Raw genomic sequence first — 22,166 nt, forward strand, 5'->3', positions numbered from 1 at the left:
CCAGTATTCCAGCGGGGAGGCACTGTGATACCTCTGAAGACCATGGCTGGAAAATCCACTGAATGGATGATAGATATTTCTTATGAACTCCGCGTGGCCCTGGACACAGAGGTACTCTGAGATGACATTCCATTTACAAAGTTGTCTTTTACTTCATCTGACCTTTTTCAGTCCTTGCTGCCTGTTCGATCAGCACAGTGGTATCTGTATCTGCATGCCCAATGGCTTTCCTCCACTTCTCCTATTTGGGGGGGGCTCCCACCTCCCTCCCACTGTTCCCTCAAAGTGAGATTATCTGAGTATAGCAGAGGCAGAATATTTTTCTGACCTTTCTCAGCCCTCCTATAGTCCCTTTGAGGAAGGAGCAGAGAATAAGCAGGCCACAAACTTCCTCTTGAACATAGAGAGAGAACTTCCCACAACTGTCTTTTCTAATAAATGAGGTGACACCTGACACTCACACCACATCAGGTATACAGTTGGACTTGATGATCTTTGAGGTCTCTTCCAACCATAATGATTCTATGATTCTATGATTCACAAAACCAGGACGTCAAAGTCTTCAAGCACTCTCAGAACTGGACTCCCTGAGCTTTCCGGGGATACAAGTCGCTAAAGAAGAATAAACACACACCCTTCACTATTAAGCATAACATATAGTGAGACACTTTTAGTTTCATTGTCTGGCACTAGAAGCTGCTGTTAATTTGTACTCCATCTGGTGTGTTTCACAGGCCTGTGCAATAGGTGAGCTCTACCTAGATGATGGGCATTCATTTCAGTATCTCCACAAGAAGCAGTTCCTGTATCGGAAATTCACTTTCCACAAGAACATTCTCTCTTCCAGGTAACGGCAATTATGGACAAAAGCCACCAACACACTGTCATTGGAAATGCCTTTGCTAGTTCATGAGGCCTTCTTACAAACATGGAAGTATTAGTCACGTCTATTGCTTAGTGAAGTCCCAGAGCATGCAGAATCTGTCATAAAACTGCAGAGCTAAACAACATTCTGCATAAGTCTAAGGGCAGCAACACATGAAATACTGAGTTTTGTTTCAGTCTAGTCAAATTAGAGATTCTACAGATTTACTCAAATACGAAGAAAGTCATCAGAAAGAGTAAAGCCTGTCAGAGAGACAAAAGCAGATAAACTAGGAGACTAGCACATAGGTAACACCTGGAGTGTTTGATTTTCAAAGATGTATTTTTCTAAGACCTTCTTCACTCTGAGGGTGTTCGGCCACTGGAACAGGCTCCCCGTGGAAGAAATCAAGGCACCGAGCCTGTCAGAGTTCAAGGAGCCTCTGGATAATGCTCTTAGTCATATGATTTAGTTTTAGGCAGTCTTGCGAGGAGCAGGGAGTTAGACTCAATCCTTACAGGTCCCTTCCAACTTGAGATATTCTGTGATTCTATGTGGGCACCACAAACAGACACCATTACATGTAGCGTCCAAAAGTCATCAACAAGTACACCACATATATTAGCATGGTAAAATACACAAGAAAAGCACTTGAAGCACAAAGGGAGTCAACCTGCAAAGGTTGAGTGAAACAACCTAAAAGCCAAAAATTGTCATAGCTGCTTGTAAGGAAAGGCATGCTAAATATGTCACTGTGACACTTTTACTGTTGAGGTATGTTGTCCACGCACTGTGTGGTGCATAAATGGTGATTTTTACAGGCATTTCTTTAATCCTTCAGGGTTCAAAAATGTGGAGGAGGTGGTCCTAAAACTACAAAATTTAACACAGAGCAAAATCATGTACTAGTTTGGATAACGTAGTTAAAAGTATGCTTCAAATCTCTTTATCTGAGATACAAAATCTGAAAAGCTTAAGAATTCCGGATGGAAAAGAAAAATGTTGCTAAACTGCTAGCAAATCTAGAAGTTGGAAAAAAAGTCATTTTGAGATGAATGATATAACATTGTGTTCACTCTGGAAAGGGAAGTTTCATTTTAATTTGATTTTTTTAGAGCTTTTTAATAAAAACTAATTACAAAATGAAAGATAACTGTGCCTCAGATTGAAACATCTTACTTGAAAAATGTTAAAATTAGCTTTACGTTTATACTTAGGAGACTTAACTACCATTTTGCAAAAATCCAGAACTTTGCTGGTTGTCAAAGCCATGCTTTTTGCCACAAAATATCTTCTCAAACTTTTTTTCCTGCTAACTTTGTGAAATCTGCGATGCAGTGAAAAATTAGCTGATAACTGGAGAAAGTTTTACTTGTTTCAGGAAGAAGGTAAACACAGGAAAGAAAACCAGTATAGGGAACTTTCAGGGTGAGACTGAAGTACTACTTTCTCTGTACGATGCTGAACTTCTGCTGATAGATAGAAACTAATGTATATGAAAAAATTTTCTTTTTTCAGCTGCACAGATGAAAGCGGACAATACCACACTACATGTATGGTTGAACGAGTCATAGTTCTGGGATTTGGACGGCAACCCACTTTTGTGACAGCCTGTTCCAAGGGTAATGAACTGACTTCTCTTTTACTACTGTTTTTGGAAATACTGTTGTTCTCTTGCCATTCACTAGAGGCAGCAAACTGACAGCTCTAGAAAGGAAGTGTCACAGCATAGGGAGCATCTTTGTTTAATTTTCTTTGCTACTTTTTTGATATCAAGGACAGAACTTAGTGAAAGGAGCCAGCAGCTACTCACCGCTAATATTACATGCAGAACTGAGTAACACCTGCTTTGTAAGGCAATAGATACATCAGTAAAAGTGGTTCAGAATTAACAACTTCAGATAACTTTGTCCTGCACAGAATATGACCAGAGGTAGCATTTCAGATGAAGGACCATTCGCTCAGATCTGTAAGCGTGCCTAGTCTAGAACAGGAAACTTGCAGACCAAACCAAAATTACTTTTCTGTTCTCTTGCTCATTCAAAAGTGTCCGGAGTTCCTATGTGGAGATCTCTAGCAGCTATGAGGGAACCCATATGGATAGGCAGCAGCATCTACAGGCTTATAATTTCTGGCTGCTTTCCACGCATATCCCTTCACTTTGGGAATCATGTGGACAAGGACTTTCTCCCTCCGCCTGTCAATCTTGAGGACTTTTAAGGTGCTTGGAGGAAAACCTATGCTGAAACAAGGGTTATTTTTTTTCAGAAAAATCCTTGAATAGTACCATAGTTTGAAAGGTCAGAAAAAAAGAAATACTTGTTCCACTTCTGCTGCATTCTTATTGGTATACTGGGTAGATTTGACTACTATTTCTTTTTTAATCAATCCTTCCCACCCGTGGCAGGGGTAGTCTGAGAATGAACTGGAAAGAGTAATGTGTAACTGTGTTTCAGAAGGGTTCTTCTTAAATAATATAGTAAACTCTCTTGTCCTGTTCAGGTGGGAAAGAAAAAGAAGTGGTTTTCACCTATGATATGAAGACTTCTGCGCTGACACTGGAAAATTTAGCCCTGAGTGTTGATGCTGACTGGGAGATTTGCATCAACTGAAAGGAGACACAACTTCTTCAGAGAATTTATTGAGAGGTTGAGGGGAAAATAAGTTGGGAGGACTTAAAATGTTCGCTTCAATCTAATCAAATCAAGGAACATATTTCTCGCCCACCCCCAGTAACTAACCTTTCCTACAATTTTTCTTCTAAAGCAGTAATTTAAACTTGGATAGCTCTTCTATTCTGCAAAAGTAATAGCACTAGGATTGTATCTTTGGGGAAAAAGGCTAAATACTATCTTCTCCAGGCTAGCTTCAGTTGGGCATTAAGATTGAGTTCTGTCTTCACTTGCACCAAAAAAATCATAAATCAATGGAATGAAGTTGTGGCTCGTTGGCAAGGGGTTTAATGTAACTATTTGGAAATCCCACTACTCTGAGACTGAAGTACTTGAGAAGAGCAGATCTGGGCCAGTTCAACATGCAGCATCAGTAAATAGGCCAGACACAGAGGTTATCATCAGGGTTCTGCCTGCAAGCTGCCTTGTGAAAACACACACAGAAGGAGCCACCCAGTGCGATTACAGACACTTCCCCTTTTCAGTCCTTATGACAACGCAAAATTAGGCAGTCTGTACAGGAAAGTAAACAACAGGCTAGCCAAGCAGTTCAGTCACTGAAGGTAAGGTTGGAGTAGATTGTGCCGGTCAGTTGGGCAATAGTAAAAGACAATAATGTGGGAGTGCCGAAGTCTCTCCAATAGCTGGCTTTGAAACTGGTACTTGGATTTTTAAAAGGCACAGGTCTAACGTGAGTGCAATACTGGCTTAGGGTAGCAGCTAGACTCATGTGGAAACATTTTCCATGTTATTGCTCCCCTCTCTCTGCAAGTACTACTTAAAAAAAAAAATTCTTTGTCAGGAAAGAATTGGCATTTTTGGATGGTTGAATGTTATTGGTTAAAGCCAGCCCAGTGAAGCAATTCTGCTTATGGAAAGCTCCGCTTCTGCACATCTTCCAACTCTTGCCAATGTTTGGCTTCCTTTATACATCTTTTAGTAATTTCTTGGTCAGTTTTTAGTATCTGGCTGAGATTTGAGCTTGGTTTTTATGAAGCAAATTTTTAATAGAGTTCATGCTGCATTTAGCCATCCCACTTCATGCTTATTCCCCCATTCTCTTAGAACTCACCGTAATGTTCCCTTGCCTCCTTTTGCCACCATCTCTGCCAACAGAACCAACGTGTCCTGATGCTTTCTTCCCTTTCAAAACTAGGAGACATCCCGAGTCCCCCATCCCCTACATCCTGCCTATTCCCACAGCCCTTTCCATATTGGGCATCTCTTTTCACAGGCTGCTCCACGGCTCAAGTTGTTTGCCCTTCCCATTTGCTATGTTTGTCAACTATGTTATTTTAAAACCAGTTCTGCTTTGAGTCAAACCTGAACATGCCATCAGTTGGGTTTTGTGGATATAAAGGGCAAAATTTACTTAATTTCTTTTAGCAAGATAAGGAAGTATTTTCTAAAAACATCGGTAAATTATCTCTTAGGAAACAGAGAAGGATGGTCACCATCTGTGCCAACTAAAGGTACCATAACAGTCCATTGGTACGTTGTTCCCTACTCTTCTTACTTATTCCTCCCTGTGCTTGGTCAGTCATTCCCACCTGCTGCTGTTTGTCCTCTGCAGGGCAGATTTCTGGGAATAGCAAGCATGGGAGCAAACTGTGGCTACTCCGCTCTTGACTACCAAATGCCGTTTGTTCCTTGCCAGACCCTTAGAGTCCTCCTTTTTTTATTCTGCAGAGCTGTTTGTCAGCCCCGTCTAGCAGACCGTGTGAGCCTCCGCTCCAGGAACTGGCAGCCTAAATGCTGCTGTGCTTAATGCAGACGAGTTAATCCAGGTAGAACAGTAGCAAATAGATCTTTTACATCTGTGAGAAGAGACACAGACACTGTTTTTTGAGACAGACTGTTTTTCTATCAGCTTCTAAGCTTTAATTGACGATTGCTTCTTATGTTTAAGCATAACAGTGCTTCTGACAGGATGTAATTATTGTCTGGAGTATTTTAATGAAATGTTTTAACTGATATTTCTGAAGTGGGAAAGTAAGTGAAATAAAGTAATAATGAAGCGAGTTACATGCCTTATTTCTTCCAACCGTCTTTCCACTGTTGAGAATCACTACTAAGTGTTCGTCCAAGGGTATCTGGTTAAAGTGAATGACTAGCTTTTATACTCTGGCCCTCAGTATGATATCTGCCCTAGACTCATGGGTCAAATTTTCTGTGGTATGAAGTGCCTAACTTCTATGGATTTCAATAGGAATTAGTTGCTGAAAATCTTAGCAGTTGTGTCTTTAGATCTGAGGAAATAAATTTCAAGTAATATCATTTACAGTGATATTTGTAGCAACTCGCATACTTGTCCACATATTTATGCCACAAATGAATAAATATAGTATATCTTCACAAAAAAAGTAATTGAATCCCATTAGTGAGAACAACTGGAGATAAAACCTCATAAAAATTAAATAGAAAGATTATCATTCATGTAGTTCACTTCTCTCTGAACAGGTCAGCTATTGGGGTACTTCCGCTTGCAAGAAATTCCATCAGAAAAGGTGGTTTAATTCCTAACGGACAAAGGGTTTATTTTGCTGTTTGTAGCAGACAGCACATCCATTCTTCTCTATGGTAAATTGTGTTTCTTTAAAGACACCATTTGTCTTTTACTAGCAACTGCTGTTTCTCACAAAACACACCTACATAACAAAACTATCTATCCAGTAAAAAATAAGAAAAGGAGAAGCTGTTTTTTGATCAGATATAACCACAAAATATTCCTGAACATCTGTAAAGAGCAACATTGGGCTGGAAGCAAGAAGTGCCTGTCCACCTGCCATTCCCTGTGCAGGCACTAGCTGAACTGTTAGCTGTAGCAGTAGGTCATACCCTGACACTTGCTGACCATCCCAAGAAAAAAAAAAAACAAAACATTAAAACACTGCTAATCCTTCACTTGATCCTCCCCAGCAGCCCACAGGAGTTTGTCAAATATGACACCTATGCTACTGACACTTTCCAAAACAGAGCTCTGTGTATGAGATGTAATAAATGAATTTTTACTTTGGGCAAGAGGGGAGAATATGAAAGAAAGAACATAGGCAGAGGCTCCAGAATTTTTGCTGAAGCTGGGCAGTGAGAGGCTCTTGCATCTCACTACTTGAAATATCCCGGAAAGAGGGACACAGGGCTCTGCCAAGCTCTCCTGCAAAGTAATGGAAATATGAGACCTGCAATCCTGGCATCTAGATGTAGTGAGGAAGTCATCAGTGCTGCATCTGGACAACCCACCCTGAAGCAATTGCATTCCTATTTCCAGGAACACATCAACCTGTCCTTTCCGATTGCCCTGTTGGTGCCAGAAGGCTTGCGTTGATGATAAAAAGAAAAGGATTTAGGCCACTATTAGAAAACTGACAATTAATACTCCTAGAGGTCAATCGAGCTTGCCACATATATGACCTTCCTTAAAAGTTCCCCTGGTGGAGTTTTTTTAATGAGTAGAAGTTGTCCGTTATACTGTTGATTTGAAATGTGTAAACCAAACAAATGGCTGAGAAAGAAAAAAAGAACCAGCGCTTCGGAAAACACCGTAGCGCTAAGGCAGAAGGTCAGCAGTGTGTACCCGAGCCAGAGTCCAGAGACTAGTGTCATTAGGCAAAAATAACACTGATGTCATTGTGTGATTTAAGACTCCCAAATCAAAGAAAAATCAAGGTGTTAGGGGGCCTTTCTTGACTCACCTTTTAAAGAACTGAGTTATAGAGAACAGCAACGTGTTTAGATTTTCTTTCACGGAAACTGTGAATTTGTTCCTTATCCCACAAAAATAAATGTGCAAAGTCAGATGTCTCCTCTAAGATTGGTGTATCCTAATACACACAGAATGGCCCAGTTTCCACACTGGGCCCCCTTATAGACTTTTCTACCCCTGTATGAAAAGGTGCCTTTTACGTGGCAGGTAGCTACCACCAGATGAATCTTAGTGCTGGCAAGCTGCTCTCTAGAGGAGCCAAACCCAGCTGCCAGGTATTGTCCTGGCCTCAGCAGCATCGAATAATTGCCTTTTTCACCATTAGGAGCATGTCTTCAGATAATCCTCTCTACTAGTAAAAATCTGTGGCTATCTTTTCTGCAGCAAAGGGTAGAAACAAGTCGAGTACAACAGTTCCTTCAGGAGAGTCAGGACTGGTTTATTGGCTGGCAGTACTTCATAAGTACGTTCCCAAACCAGCAGCAGCTTAGCTTCCAGTTTCACTGTTCTCCCTGCTTAAGGAGAAGATGAGCTGCTTGCACCGGGAGACAGCCTGCAGACAGAGCCTGTCCCAGGAACACGCCTGGCCTCGGCACAAACTGCGCAGAAGACTGACACATCTCACTAACCCCCTCCCTCTCGCTTTCCCTCTCACTCTTTGCCTGTAGTTATTTTTAGATTTGATGGGTTAAAGCTTGTCCCTTCTGGGCATCTATAATCACAGGGCAGGCACACACACACGCTGTAAATACTACAACTCCAGCACGGGAGTTAGCCAACAGATTACCTTGTTCCACATCAAGGAATAAATTCCAATTTCTTATGACAAAATACTGCCTTTTGAGAGGATGCACAACATGCTCAACCACGTGGAATTTTTTTGCTTGCAAATTTGACTAGGAGACTTTCAACGGAGAGAACAAGCGATTTACACAGCAGCTTCCTCTTTTCTCGAATTTCCTTCCAGTTTGCAAGATCTTACTTTCTTTCAACATTTGCTTTAAGCCTGATTCCCATGCCGTCCGCCATAGATGCAGCGGTGGCTCAGCAGACAGCTGCCGGGTCAGTTCCCAGCCCTACTATCAGCACTACAACTGAAGGTGCAGGTGGGGGCACAGGGGGGATTTATTCTGCCATTATAAGTCGCAACCAGCCCATTACCAGAGTAAAGGAGAAGACCTACGAAGAGCTTCACAAGAAGTGCCTGGAGAAAAACATCCTCTATGAAGATCCTGATTTCCCACCAAATGAGTCCTCCCTCTTCTATAGCCAGAAAATCCCCATCAAGTTCGAATGGAAAAGACCTCGTGTAAGTAACATGTTTGCCGAGTACCTTTTACTTTCTGTAAATTGAAGTATTCACCCTGAGCTTACATTTTTGCGAAAGTGTGTGTCAGGAGAGGTGGGGAAATAAGTTGGAAATATATTTCCTTAGAGATCCCCTGGAAGATAACTAGCTAGGGCTGTGGAAGCTCAGAGAGTGTGTATACAATTACTAAAATACAATAAACCAAAATTAAATATGTAGAAAAAGAAATAGGGAATTAATTTAATTTTCTTCTTGCATGATTTGCTAGGGATTTTCTTGTCTGAACCTACCAAAGAAAAATTCTCCTCATTCTCCAACAAGTTACTGTGTTTGCTGAGGCTTGATTTTTAAACACTACCTTATTCCACTGACAACTTTACTTTAGTATTCTGCCGTTTTCCTAATCTGTGAAAATTAAAAGGACAGGTTATGGTCCAAAACATGGTTTTATTCAGTTGTTCCCGACATTGCTTATCTGTCTTGCAAAGGTTGTTTAGGATATTATCCACTTACCATGAGCATGGGTGTTGTAATGGCTATGAGGACCCACTCCTACCTACTAATCCCATTTCTTTTTCCTATCTTGTGGGCATTCCCCAAGCCAGCTGCCGCCTCCTTTCCCACCCTCAGTCTGTCTCACAGGCAGAGGACTAATTCCTCAATTCCCAATTGATTCCCCGTCCTACCGCAGGAGGAGGTATATGTCATCCCGGCGGGCCAGCTGCTCCCCTCCAGCCAGGCAGCCCCCGGGATGCTGCCTCAGCCCCATCCGGCAGCGAGGATGTGATTCTGAGGAGCATCCCCATCTCCCTTTCCCTGGCGGTTTTTGGCTGGCTTTTCTACATTTGTCATACTTCCCAACACCCAAGCTTGTCATTCAATGGCAAAGTCGGTGGTGATAGATAAAACTAACCACAGGAAAGTAACTAAATAGCAAAAGACCAGGAGCTGTTGCAGGTAGCTGTTAGAGGCACTGAGGCAGGCCATGTGCTGCTGTCACAACAACATGAACAACGCGGAGGGAACAACGTGAGTCCCCCATCTGCCATGCCCTGTGCGTATGTGCTGTCATTCATCATCACCACACCTGCATCAGCCTCTGGAAATGTGTGTGAATGAGTTAAATGCAGCTACAAGTCTATCATCTTAAAGGGATTTCCCTTTTTCTACAGAGAGGAAAGCGATACAGCAGTACAGTGGATGAGTCCCAGCACCCTGGGCCAGACAGACTGCAAGTGTGCACATGAGAAAGCGTCAAACCTAAAAAAAGACAAAAAAAGCACAATGTAACCTCAGATTTGTCTAATATAACTGAGCATGCACACATCAAGCCTTTGTTTCTGGGAAGGTTCAGACTTCAGGGTCTCTATCCCAAAGATATTTCTTTAAGCCACTCATTAACAAATAAGTTTGGAAGCTCTGTGCTTAATATTCATGTAGCAACAACAAGCTGGGGACTGTGTAAAACTCAAAATACAATCTAAACATCAAAACCAAAGCTATCTGTGTTCTTTTAACACCGGTGGTCAGTCACCCGATCCATCTGTGGTGCCAGCTGCATGTAGAGCAGGGGCAGGAGATCCAGAGAGCTGCAGCCTGTGCCTGCCCGGTAGTGGTGTGCTGTGGGATCAGGGATCCCATCGGCCCTGACCCCGAAAGAGATGGCTGTCCTGCCGGGGACACACCGGACCTGATTTGTAGAGACACCTGTGCCTTCTGTTGCAAACGCGTTTGTTTTAAAGCTTACCCTGTAATTCAGGTCACTGCTGTACCCAGCAGGTTCCCATAGAGGAGAGATTCACATATATAACGTGTCCCCTACCTTGTCATCCATGCCACCACTGCACAGTGAGACTTCTTGTGGGCGCCAGTGCAAAAGACCTGTATCTGTTGGTGCTGATCCCAGATTGACCCAGGACTTTGCTTCACTGCGCTTTGAAACTGTACATTATATAGCACTGGTAGGAGGACTTGTCTGATAATATTCTGTACACAAACAGCCACAATAGACATGTTAACACCAAAGTCAAATGAATAGGAAGCGGTAATACTGGGCTAAAGAGTATTTTGCTAAGAGATTAAAGCAATCATTGAAGCACCAAATGTAAAGGTTCAACTGCACAGGCCACATTTTGTAATAGACTGTAAAGATACGGACAACTTCTGTTCTTGTTAAATCGCAATGGCATTTTTTTGGCAAAGAAAGCAACTAGCTTATAAGCTGTAGTCTTATAAATTGGTAATTTTTAATCACTTTGAAATTCAGGTCAAACTTGAATTGAATCAGACCTGATAACGTATTCTAAAAGAAAACATAGTATCAGACAGTTCAGAAATCCCGAGAGAATATCGTAATACCGACTTCACTCTAGATCCTTTCCCTGATTTCTGTAGCATTGTATATGCCACATACCCCCACAAATAGCAAATAAACAAGTGATAAATGTGCTCATTTGAAACAGAGAGCTGGGAAATAGGCAACCCGTTCCTGACTGCCTCTGGCTTCCTGAGCCACCTTAGTCATGCCATCTAATCCATTTGTATCCAAGCTCCCGCCCCGCCACACGAGATTGATGTATGAGAATATACTATACATGAAAGATTAATGCTAGCCTTAAAGAAGTATTATTTACGCTGACATGAATCCACGTGGAATTGTTGAATGCAAGTTTTCCCAGAAGCTCCAAGTATTATTCAAGGAATCACAAAACTAATCTAAAGGGCGTGTGTTTGCCGTTACCAATGTTATAACCAAGCACTGATGACGGCGCCATTCCTCACCTCAAGATTGTTTCTTTGCCGTAGCTCTCAGCACGCTCCGCTGACATACGGAAAGGTTACGAGTCTGCTTTAGCACCGGGGATTTAGGAGGACCCCACAGCAAGTCAGCCACACGGATAACACTCCTCTGAGCGCCGGCTCTGAGCCCAGGGGCCCGCTGAGGCTGGGGTGGGCATCTCCCCCTCCCTCGTGTGGGCTGCCAGGACATGTGCGCTCTCCGTTTTTGCTCGCAACGGCCGTGCTGTGACTCCACCTTTACTTTGGGGCTGCTGCAATTCATTACTGAGGTAGCGAGAGGTGTCCGGCATCCCAGCCCCAGAGGTGCCCCTTCCTTTCGTGCGTCTGGCCCGACAGGCCCTTCTCTTTGCAGTCGGTGCTACCCGGAGGTCAGGTCCTCTTCCATCACCTCCCAAAATGATTGGCCTTTGCTGCTGCAAGGGCAGCAAGGGCACGAGGACTGGTCTTGTGCCTTATCAAAAGAAGGACGGCTGCCACGCAGGGCAGCTGTGAGCCTTGGCATGGGGGCGGCGAGAAGGCCCCTGTAATTCTACCCAGCTAACGGCTGCCATGCCGCGACATGAATGCACAGGGCAGACCTCCTAATGCTCGACTCTGGCAAAAGCCAAGTGACAGCACTGAAAGTAAAGTCTGAGTAAAGACTGCAAGGTCCATCCAGTGTTTTTGTTCAGAGTATGAATACTGTGGTTTAGGTACATAGAGGGGAAATAAAATCCCACTCACTTCATGCATAATATTAAATCATTTGGTCACCAACGGAAGGTAAGAGAAGCCCAAAGGACCATTCTCACCTGTACCAGGTTATATGCAGCTCAGTGGTCAGCTCTTTTAATGGCCTCAGCCTCCCACACCTATGCTGCCTGTGGGAGCTTCTCTCGGCTGAGAGAAGGGAGGAGGTTGCCGATCTTTGAGAGTTGAGAAAAAGTCTGTATTACAACATAATGCAGAGTATCGAGAGGTCCTGCTGCAGTCCTCTTTGAATCTGATGACACTAGGACATTAATAGGAGGGCTCTGCCATGACACTGTGCTTTCAAATGCACCATCGTCATTCTCCTTGCTCTCAGCCAGGAGGTCACAGCATTAACCACCAGATCCAATGACTTCCCTATGGTGATCCTCTCCGTAGCCAAGAAAAATCAGCAGTAACAGCTTTCTTTTCGTAACAAATACAAATAAAATTAAGTCAGCAGACAAGTGAATTTTGCTGAGTATGAAAATGAATTGGATCATCTGCTGCACAGGTGTGAAGCTGCTTGAATTTAGTAATCACAACATGCGTGCCTCTGCAGGCAGTACCACAAAGCAAAGATGGCATTTAGTGCCACCAGGGCAGGTCTTTCGGATGAGGGTAATCCAACTCTGAAACTCTAAAACCAGCTTGGTGTCTGACAACGTCGAGCTCTGCCTTGAAGTCTGCCGCATAGCTATTTAATAGCATCGTCTAGCCCATGAAACACCAGGGGAGAAGCATGAGGCTACAAATTGCCTTAGGCAGGCCAAAGAAGATGCTTCCTCTACTTGATAGGATCAGTTTAGGGAATTTACTTAGAATGCCATAGTTTATTAACAGCGGTTTTTAAAGGAACAAATACCTTTTGCTGCAACAGTATAAGCTGACCAGAGGATTTTTCCTGCCATGGAAGAAAAACTAATGAAAATATGACAAAGGTCAAAAGCCATTTTCAGTTACATGCTGTCTTTGCATTTTCCAGCACTCCCTTCCAACTGACTCACAAGTACCCTCTGCCCAGAAAGCAGCATGCACCACTAATGGGTTTTTTCCTAGTATTCTCTGTCTCCCTTGCTGTAACTTTGACTCTTTGCAATGAAGTTACAGTCCAAACTGAATCAACACAGTGAACACAAAGGTCCCTTGGTTAGCACCAAGGCAGTCTGAGGCACTCAGATCAGAGAAGACTCTTTCTAGATGAATCATTGCATCAATGAAGTGCAGCCTATTGGGGTTCCCTGCGATAACTTGGCCTAAGAGATGAAGAGGAATCCCTTCTCAGCCAGGAAGGACAGACCTGCCACCTGTATCTTGAACAGCAGATTGTCTCGCTCTGCTCACTGAGTACTCTTCGTCAGCCTTGGAAGACCTTGAAACCTTTCCCTGTAACTGGCTGTACTCAGCACAACTAGCACAGCTGGAGATGAACTAGAGTAATATGATATTGAAAGCATATCCATAGTGTGTTAAATATACCTGGCCACCATAAAGGAATGCAAGAAAAGCATTTCTGTCATAGCTAAATCAGTCCATATCACAATTGTACAATTCCCTCCTTTGCATTCCTTTACCAACCATCCTCCAAAGCAAACAAGCCCAAGATGCAATAAATTGCTCTGAGGAACAATCGTCGCTGTACATTTAATATTTGGAGACATTTAGGCACCATCTAACTACCTTCATCTAAAAACACAGCGTGCTGGATTTCAGAGCTTCTTACTTCAATAGGAGCAGGATCAAGCTAAAATACAGTAACAGAGGTTGAAAAAACGCAATCCAAAAACCTGGCATCTCACAGCTAGTTTTCAGGAGAGCACCACAGCAACATGAGGAAAAATATTTTCAACAAAGCAAGCGGGTGAAGAAAAGCATGAAGGCATCTCAAACAGCTGCCTTGACAGAACTGGACCCCAGGATAGCTGACCGAGGCCCAAAATAAGAGGACAATCCTTCCATTCCCTCCCTTGAGAAGAATAAGGTGACTGCTGGGGGTAGCCGGAAGCTGATCTCTCTCTCTGGCTATATGACTAATCCAAATATTTACATCAAAGCAACTCTGTTGATTACTGTGAAGGAGAAAAAAAAAGGTGGGCTCAAGCTAAGTGAAACTATTAGACCTGAAACATGAGTCCAGGAAAACCCAGGGCTACCCTGATGACATGGAATAAAGCTTTAGACCACAGCGGTAGAGTCAGCTGCCTGTACTGCCACGCAAGCAATTGTCAGTCATTTCTTCTTTCTCCCTCTGGCTCCAGCTCTGCCATCTGCCAGCAGATTGGGTTCTTGGGTTACACTTTGTCTTCTTCCCGATTTGCAGCTGCTCACGGAAGTGGTCCTCAGGTTGCAACACCTTTCTTTCCTTATCCTCACAAGAGATGGTCCAAAAGTTAAGTGTCTTCTTTTTCTTCCCCATACCAAGTATTTGGGTTTGAGAGATGGGATAAAGCAGAGACTTTTTCCACGTAGGACAGGTTGTACCTACTTCTTCCCTTGGCTTTCCTATACTCCATGGTTCTTTGTCCCATAAAGAAAGGGTTCTGTGTAACCCTGCAATAGTCCCACCTCATTTGCTGGTAGTTCCTACATAGTCCTTCCCTCCCTACAGCAATTCCTCCATTATTTATGCCTGTACAGCATCTTGTGTGCATTCTGTACTAGTATAAATACTGACAAACCCAACACATTATCCTAAGTGCAGGACAAAAGAAGGCTTTCTCGTCCTCACAGACAAATGAGATCTGTATACATTTCTGAACGCAGCACTGGCAATTAGATACTGCAACATAAGGAAAAGAATAAAATCTCTTACCTAGCAATTGATTATTCCTGAGAACTAAACACCTGATTCCGGGCAAACTTTAAGGAGGAGTATTACTGGGGTTAATTCCTGATGAAACGCATTCTTTAACCCAATTAATGCCCCAGCGTATTAGTTTCTGCAAATTAGACACCTTAAACCTGCAGTCATTCTTAAAGAATTTAATCTGCTCCCCTGATGCTCTTTCTACCTCCCTGTTCTCATGTCTCCTCCAGTGGTTTGGGTTTTTTCCCTATTCTTCTCATTTTGATGTGTTTGCATCCCATACAGAGGGAGGAGCCCAGGCTACCTATTAGACCCTGTAGATACCTGGAGAAAACTCTCGCTGCAGTCTGGAACATCCAGATTCCAAAATATTTTCATAGTGAAACTCTGCAGCTAAAAACTCTGCAAGAGATTTTGATATCCACAAACTACCCTACAGGAAAACATTGTCCTAAAGCAGCCTTTATTTCTGTGGCAAACAGGCATCGTAACGCATGCCTTTCCTGCTCATCCATCTGTTCATATTTTGCAGGAAATCTGCGAGAATCCACGGTTTATTATCGGTGGAGCCAACAGAACAGATATCTGCCAAGGAGAATTAGGTATGAAATTCTTACTTCAAGTCTGTACTTTTTAAAGTCTCTACTTTTTAAAGTCTGCATCATAGTTTAGCTCTTGCTTAATTTTCTTTTGCTTCCAAGGTGATACTTGAAATCCTCTGTCTCAGTATACTGCTACACATCTAATGATTCCTTCTGTCTGTAGCAAATCATTGATATCTGCCTGGCAGCAATCTAGGGAAGAGGTTTAAGCTAAAGATGCTTTGCAGCATGTTTTTCTTTTCATGAACTAATATCACGAGTGTATTACAAAACACCATTTGGCCTGTCTTTCAGGCTTTGAGGAGGGACAAAATTAGTTAAGAAAAGAATAAGAGATAACGAGAAGGAGTTATTTGACTGAGAGAAAAATCTAATCAGCTACTGTTGTATTTTTTCAGGTATTTAGTCCTGTTATTTCCATACAGGAGCTTCTGAAGGCCTCCAGCTAAGTGTGCCTTGTACTTAAGGACAACCCCTATATTGAAGACCTTAAGCTCAGATGCTCAAAGATACTTTGATATATAGAGCTGCTACTTAGGTACAAGTGATGCCTCTGCAGCAGTTGTCCACGTGGCACTCACCTGCACTGCTTTGTGAAGTCATTCCCCACTCAACTTTCCCATGTATTTCATGGTTTTATGACTTCTCCTGTGATCTTTTTCCTAAGCTAATACATCCTAACGTGTGTTAATCTTTTCATTTAAGTGTTGTTCTGTGCTTGTGGCTGTCCTCATCACCCTCCCAGTACTACTTCTTTTTTTAAATTTATTTAAAACTGCCTTTCTTCCTGAGGTGACCAGAACTTCACAGTTGCCAAGGTGTGGACACAAATGAATTTATGTGGATAACGTGTGCTCTTTTGCTTTCCATTCCTTCCCCAACTACTCACAGCATTGTTTACCTTTTTGACTTCTGCTGAACACTGAACAGTTCACAAAACTCCTGGTCACAGTGGACCCCCACATCCTTCCTAAGGGGAAATAGGCAACTTACAATGCACTGCTGTACGTATAGAGTTGGCTTTCCAAAATATGTACCTATATATATTTCTATATGTTCTATCACTCCACCAGTTTCATAAATTTCTTTTACAACTCCCTGCAATCAGGTTTAGTTTTCACTATCTTGTATAACTCTCTCACCACACTAATTCACACTGCTCAGGCAAGCTTACCCTACAACCTTTCTTACAGTAGCAGCTCGGAGGTTTTACTTAAGGTTTGAGGCATCCTTTGCTGAACACAGAAGTACTATGGGAGAAAGTCACTTCCCAGAGCTCCCAGAGGCAGCAAACTTGTGCAAGAGACTGAAGGAGGAACTGAAAAGTGCTAGAGGGGACAGTGTTTACAGAGACAAGCTCAAAAAGAGGAAAATGTGTCAGAGAAATGAAGCAGGAAAGAGGCCCCACAGCCCGATGACTGGGACAGTGGGTTGTCTTGAGAGCAGAAAATGAAAATGAGAGACTGAAACTCAGCTGTACAGAGCTCCACCTGCGATAGAGTTCTCTCTCAGCTGGTCTCTGTCCTGAGCTTGGAAGGACAACTGACACGGGGAGTCGGATAGGCACCCACATAGGACAGGGAAATCTTAACACAGGTAACAGTGCTCGTCAGATTTTAGGCTTTTTCTAAGTTACAGGGAACATCATCTATTTAACAGGCACGTACCTATCCATGAATGGTGCCAATGAATATTTCCAGAGCACAAATAAATAAAGTGCTAAAGTACTGCAGAACACATGGAGAAGAATTAACACTGAGAATTAACGTGTCACTTTGCAGTATCTCAGGTTTTCCCTTTGATTCTATTTGCTCTGTCCCTTCATATTGTCTGCTGCTTCTGCTCGTTTACAGGTGACTGCTGGTTCCTGGCTGCCATTGCTTGCCTGACGCTGAATAAAAAACTGCTCTGTAGAGTCATACCGCATGACCAATCTTTTATACAAAACTATGCTGGCATCTTTCACTTCCAGGTGAGTCCCTTCATCTGGCAGGACGCAGATGTAACTGTATTTACTCAAGAGAGAGTGCAGCTCTCGGCACGCTCTCCCCTCTCACTTCTCCACCCTTTGGAAGCATGAGCGATGGTGGGGAAGGAAGAAGGGATTGAATTGCCTCACCCCAAACTCTTCCAACAGGGCAGTCACAGAAAGGCCAGCCCGTACGAGCAATTAGGGAGCATTAACCCACCAAGGAATCATTTGCAGTTCACTGTGTCCCACACGTAAGGGATAGCAACAGGTGTCCGGACCTGCCTCGCTGCTCACATGTGGCACTACAGCCAGCACAGACAGGCGGGTAGTTGGCAAGAGTGTCTATTTTTAGGCCCACAAGCAGCTGGTCTGTCAAAAACAAGTTATTGAAGACCCACTTATTCAGAAAAGATTGACTGCCTTCCACATTTCCCTTGGCTCTCGTAAGGGACCTCTCACTGTCCCGCACACGTTGCCCGGGGGAATTCAGTACAGCTGCCTCCCTCCCAATGGCCATCGCTTTTTATCACTTTAAGAAGCAGTTAATTTCCACGTTTCTCCTCTCTCAACCTGGCTTTTCGGCCAGGCTCCCCTTCCTTGCAGCAAGTCAACCCAGTTTTGTTTTGTTTTTTTTCCTGTTTGCCTTTATTCAGTTCTGGCGCTACGGAGACTGGGTGGACGTCGTCATCGATGACTGCTTACCCACGTACAACAACCAGTTGGTCTTTACCAAGTCCTCCCAGCGCAACGAGTTCTGGAGTGCCCTCCTGGAAAAGGCCTATGCAAAGTAAAACAACCCACCGAACCATGCCGGGCTCCCTGCCTAGGCTTTGGCTGGGCAGGTGGCTAAAACACTGTGTACAGCACTTACAATGAGCACGTACAGAGGCTCTGAACATACCAGTGCCTTTTCCCTTAGATTCTCATGCCTCAGAATTGGGGATGGGTAAAGCATATTTTCTAAGGGGTTTTGCTATTAATTCAGAGGTCTACATTTGATTTTTATGTGTGCAGGTAGCATGTTTTAAAGCTTTTAACTTGTGGGTTACCAAACAGATGGTTTGTGGTTTGTTTCGGGGTTTTTTAGTATGCATGTTTATATACCTATATTTATACACACACAAGATAGATACAAATATATAGGTAGGTATCTTTATCTGTGTAAAAGAGAATCTTTTTCTTTTCTCTTTCCAAGACTCCATGGGTCATATGAAGCTTTGAAAGGAGGCAACACCACCGAAGCCATGGAGGACTTCACTGGAGGAGTCACAGAGTTCTACGAGATAAAGGATGCCCCTAAAGATATCTATAAAATCATGAAACATGCCATTGACAGAGGATCCCTCATGGCCAGCTCCATTGATGTGAGTCCGTATGAACTTTGCATACGAGCCGTAAGAAATGGCAGAGGAGAGGGACCTCTCCATCCACCATCAAATATATGCCACCTTTTGTAACTGCTTGCTTTAACCCACATAGCGAACATCCATTTCTAGGAGATGGCAAGCACCAAAAGGGAAATGAACAGAGGCAGAACACGGAGGTGGAGAGAAAGGGTGTCATCAGCAAAACCAGCACCCCTCACCCTCAGTGCCCTCACCCAGTAAAATGAGGTTACTATGGGGGTGCTGCAATTCCATTAAGATACAAACCTTCATGTCAAAGATACTAAGTGTGCGAACAGTTAGGAAATTAACCCTTTGATTGCCAACATAGCCTCAGATGGTCTTTATTTATTGTGGTAAATTTACAAGTAAAAAAATCCGTTTCAAAAACTGTTACGGACTATAATGCATTCATCCTGCAGTAAAGGCAGGAGGACAACCAGTGCTATCAACTGCTATAGATAAGTATGGACATACTGAGGGAGAAGAGAAGTTATGTAGGCTGTCTTTTACCACTCATCTTTCTTGTATCATTTCTCTTCTCTCTCCCTGCCTCATCTTTCTGCATGATACTTTTCTCCCATTCTCTGTACCAGGATAACCTAGGCTTTTCCTACGGAGCAGCTCCTCGGAACAACATCGGGGAACTGATTGCTCGAATGGTGAAGAACCTAGAAAACGCACAGATGACTCACTCCTCTGTAGGCTACCAGGGGACGGATGAGAGGCCAGCCTGGGTTCGTATGCCTCCAGCAGTGGTTGACTTCACAGTGCTTTTATTTACAGATAGTTCGAGAAACAAATCACCCATGCTTTTTAATTCTTATTTGCCTTCACTGAATTATCCCAACACTAAAGACCTGTTCTTATGGATGGTATTTAACATATGTGTTAAAAAGACTTCAGTGCTTTCACACATGGTGGCTCATACGGAGGCAAAGGGCTGTTGGCTTGCGGCACACGCTTATGATTTCCAGAACAGGAAACAATTAGTGGATTTTATGAAGTCCCTCACTTCCAAAGGATGAGGGGAAAAAAAAAAAAATTAAAACACTGGAATAGAACAAAATCCCCAATTGTGTGAGGGATGTGAAAGAAAGAAAAAGCAAGCTCTGCATGGCTCTCACTCCACGCACAAAAGCACTTGGTGAACTTATTTTGAGACAGAGTGCTATGGAGTTCTGCCTGCAAACGGAGGGGAGTCTGCTCTCAGGAAGCTCCTTTTAGAATACTGCCATTAAGAATTTAAAACGTCTAACAAGGAAAAGGAAAAACGTGTTGAGTTTTACATGTGTGACAAAATACAAAGTAACTCCAGCATACCTAAGTATCTAGCAAAATAAAGAGAGGGATGTTAAAACCATTTAAGAAAAATCCCATATTGGTAAACTTAAAAGCTTTGAAATCTGCAGAGGGACCTGTTGCCGCCTCCTCCTCCTCCTCTCTGTCAGGCAGCTGTCACACCTTGCCCCTTAGGGAGCTGCATTTCCATGACAATGAAATTATATCTCTCACTTTACAGAGGGGGGGGGAGGGGGAATCAAACAAAAACCCTTCTACAATTACATCATCTAAAACTTGTGGTTGTGCAAACTGTCTTCTGCATTTACAGCAGAAATAGCTGATTTTTCCTCTTTTGAGAGCCATATTTAGTCTTCCTAAAAGACTGAAATGGTGTAATTCTTCAGGAGAGCCCAGTGTGACTGTCTTGTTTTGCAAGCACGGCTGCCCAAATCACCCATATTTTGGGGGAAATTTCCTCCCCAGTGACTGTTTGCTGAAAGAAGGTTGCAAAATGCTTTCTATAGTTGCTGCCCCAGCAGCCGTTGTGCTGCTGGTTATTAGACATTCCTGGGCCATCACCAGAAAAAAAAAGTCATGATTCTTGATGGAAAGAGGCAGATAGTGCAGGCTTTAGAAGCACTTCAGAGGTGGCCCAGGGCACCAGCAGAACTTAATATTCTTAAACAGAAAAGAGAGAAAGAGGTTCTGATAAGTAATGATGGCAACAATGTGAGTAGAAATGAAAAAAGAAAAAAGGAAATTGATATGAGGTTATAGGCATAGAAACTATGGAAATAGGAGCAACGAGGAAAAAAAGAAAAAAAAAAAAAAAGAGAAACAGGAGCAGAAGGGAAATAATGGAAAATAATTGCGACAGCCAGGAAATATTTGAATGAGATCCTCCCTGTGCAAGCTGAGAACGTATCCATGTGACCTTACTAATTCTCCGTTTCCAGCACTGCCTTTCTCATGCCCTCAGATGTGCCAGGAAGGGGTGGTAGAGTTACCGGCAGGGCCTTGCAGTCATCTCTCAGTGACAGACGTAACCGAGGAGGGGAAGTTTCGCACATGGTCCACGCGTGCGTAGCAGAGCCTTCCCTTTCCTCCCATCTCGCTGATCTGTCCTACAAGTACAGCAGAATGTCTGCACCCACCACCTTGCTCTCAATTCTTTCTCTCCCAAACAAATGGCATTCTGAGATTTGCAAATAAAAATCCAGACACACCAACAGCCGATTACCAAGATAGCAAATGTATTTACACCTAAGCAACACACTGCTGAAGAAAGCTATGCCCTTCCTGAATGTCCATTGGAAACAATATCAATCATGAGGATTTTTAATGATTATGGAATTAAATGTATGTTTCCAGAGGAAATTAATTTTTAAAAAATAGCGTGATTTAGTAGGAACAGTGTATTAAATAGGGTGCTTTAGCGCCATTGTGATAAGATAGAAGCCATGTGTAAAGCTGAAAGTATTCTTCTAGGTGTTGATCTGCTCTGATGTTTCCAGTTAACGTGTAATAACCTGACTGAGCCATACAGGAACATTCTACCCCAGAAAGGGGTAATAGTCTAATTATTTTGATTAAGCATGCTATATGCTAGCATGTTCTGAGTGCAAAAAGCAGTAACCTACACAAAGGGAAAAAGTAAATTACAGAATGTCCTTTCCAATTTATATTATTAACTTTTTCCTTTTTTAGTTCGTGTTTCAATCCTTTCTAACCAACAACACTCATTCTGCGGACACTAAGCTTGGCTACCTTGGCAAACTCAAAGAAGAGAACAAGACAAAAACCCCTGTCACCTGAAGGGTGCCATCCTCCCGCCAAAAGCCCCGGCTGGCAATACCTGCCTTACAGCAGCCAGCCAAGCTTTGCGTGACTCTTACAAGTTTTTCTCTTGTCTCTCTAACAGACCATAATGCCAATGCAGTATGAAACCCGGATGTCTTGTGGGCTCGTCAAAGGTCATGCCTACTCTGTCACGGCTGTGGAAGAGGTACGTACAGGCCCTTTCCTCCAGCTATGGGCAGC

General features: G+C 43.1%; 2 protein-coding genes across 3 annotated transcripts in view; both read left to right on the forward strand.

The window, feature by feature from the left end:
- GANC (glucosidase, alpha; neutral C) overlaps positions 1 to 3,477 on the forward strand; it is a gene marked incomplete at its 5' end in the record, with an annotated part of 25,100 nt that extends 21,623 nt beyond the window's left edge. Inside the window, 4 exons of the mRNA XM_009701151.1 lie at positions 1 to 111; positions 735 to 847; positions 2,384 to 2,487; positions 3,368 to 3,477. The exon at positions 1 to 111 is cut by the window's left edge and continues 1 nt beyond it. Of these exons, the coding sequence (XP_009699453.1) occupies positions 1 to 111; positions 735 to 847; positions 2,384 to 2,487; positions 3,368 to 3,477 (438 nt within the window). The remainder of the gene's footprint in view (positions 112 to 734; positions 848 to 2,383; positions 2,488 to 3,367) is intronic.
- A 4,492-nt stretch (positions 3,478 to 7,969) lies between these two features.
- The window catches only part of CAPN3 (calpain 3, (p94)), a 29,076-nt gene continuing 14,879 nt past the window's right edge, over positions 7,970 to 22,166 (forward strand). Inside the window, exons 1-7 of one of the 2 annotated variants that reach the window (XM_009701149.1) lie at positions 7,970 to 8,549; positions 15,416 to 15,485; positions 17,339 to 17,457; positions 18,111 to 18,244; positions 18,653 to 18,821; positions 19,439 to 19,579; positions 22,048 to 22,131. In XM_009701149.1, the coding sequence (XP_009699451.1) occupies positions 8,256 to 8,549; positions 15,416 to 15,485; positions 17,339 to 17,457; positions 18,111 to 18,244; positions 18,653 to 18,821; positions 19,439 to 19,579; positions 22,048 to 22,131 (1,011 nt within the window). In that variant the 5' untranslated portion in view covers positions 7,970 to 8,255. The remainder of the gene's footprint in view (positions 8,550 to 15,415; positions 15,486 to 17,338; positions 17,458 to 18,110; positions 18,245 to 18,652; positions 18,822 to 19,438; positions 19,580 to 22,047; positions 22,132 to 22,166) is intronic. The other variant, XM_009701150.1, reaches the window with a different exon arrangement.

The sequence above is a fragment of the Cariama cristata genome, unplaced genomic scaffold (genome assembly GCF_000690535.1).
Source record: "Cariama cristata isolate BGI_N322 unplaced genomic scaffold, ASM69053v1 scaffold8365, whole genome shotgun sequence".
Taxonomy (NCBI): domain Eukaryota; kingdom Metazoa; phylum Chordata; class Aves; order Cariamiformes; family Cariamidae; genus Cariama; species Cariama cristata.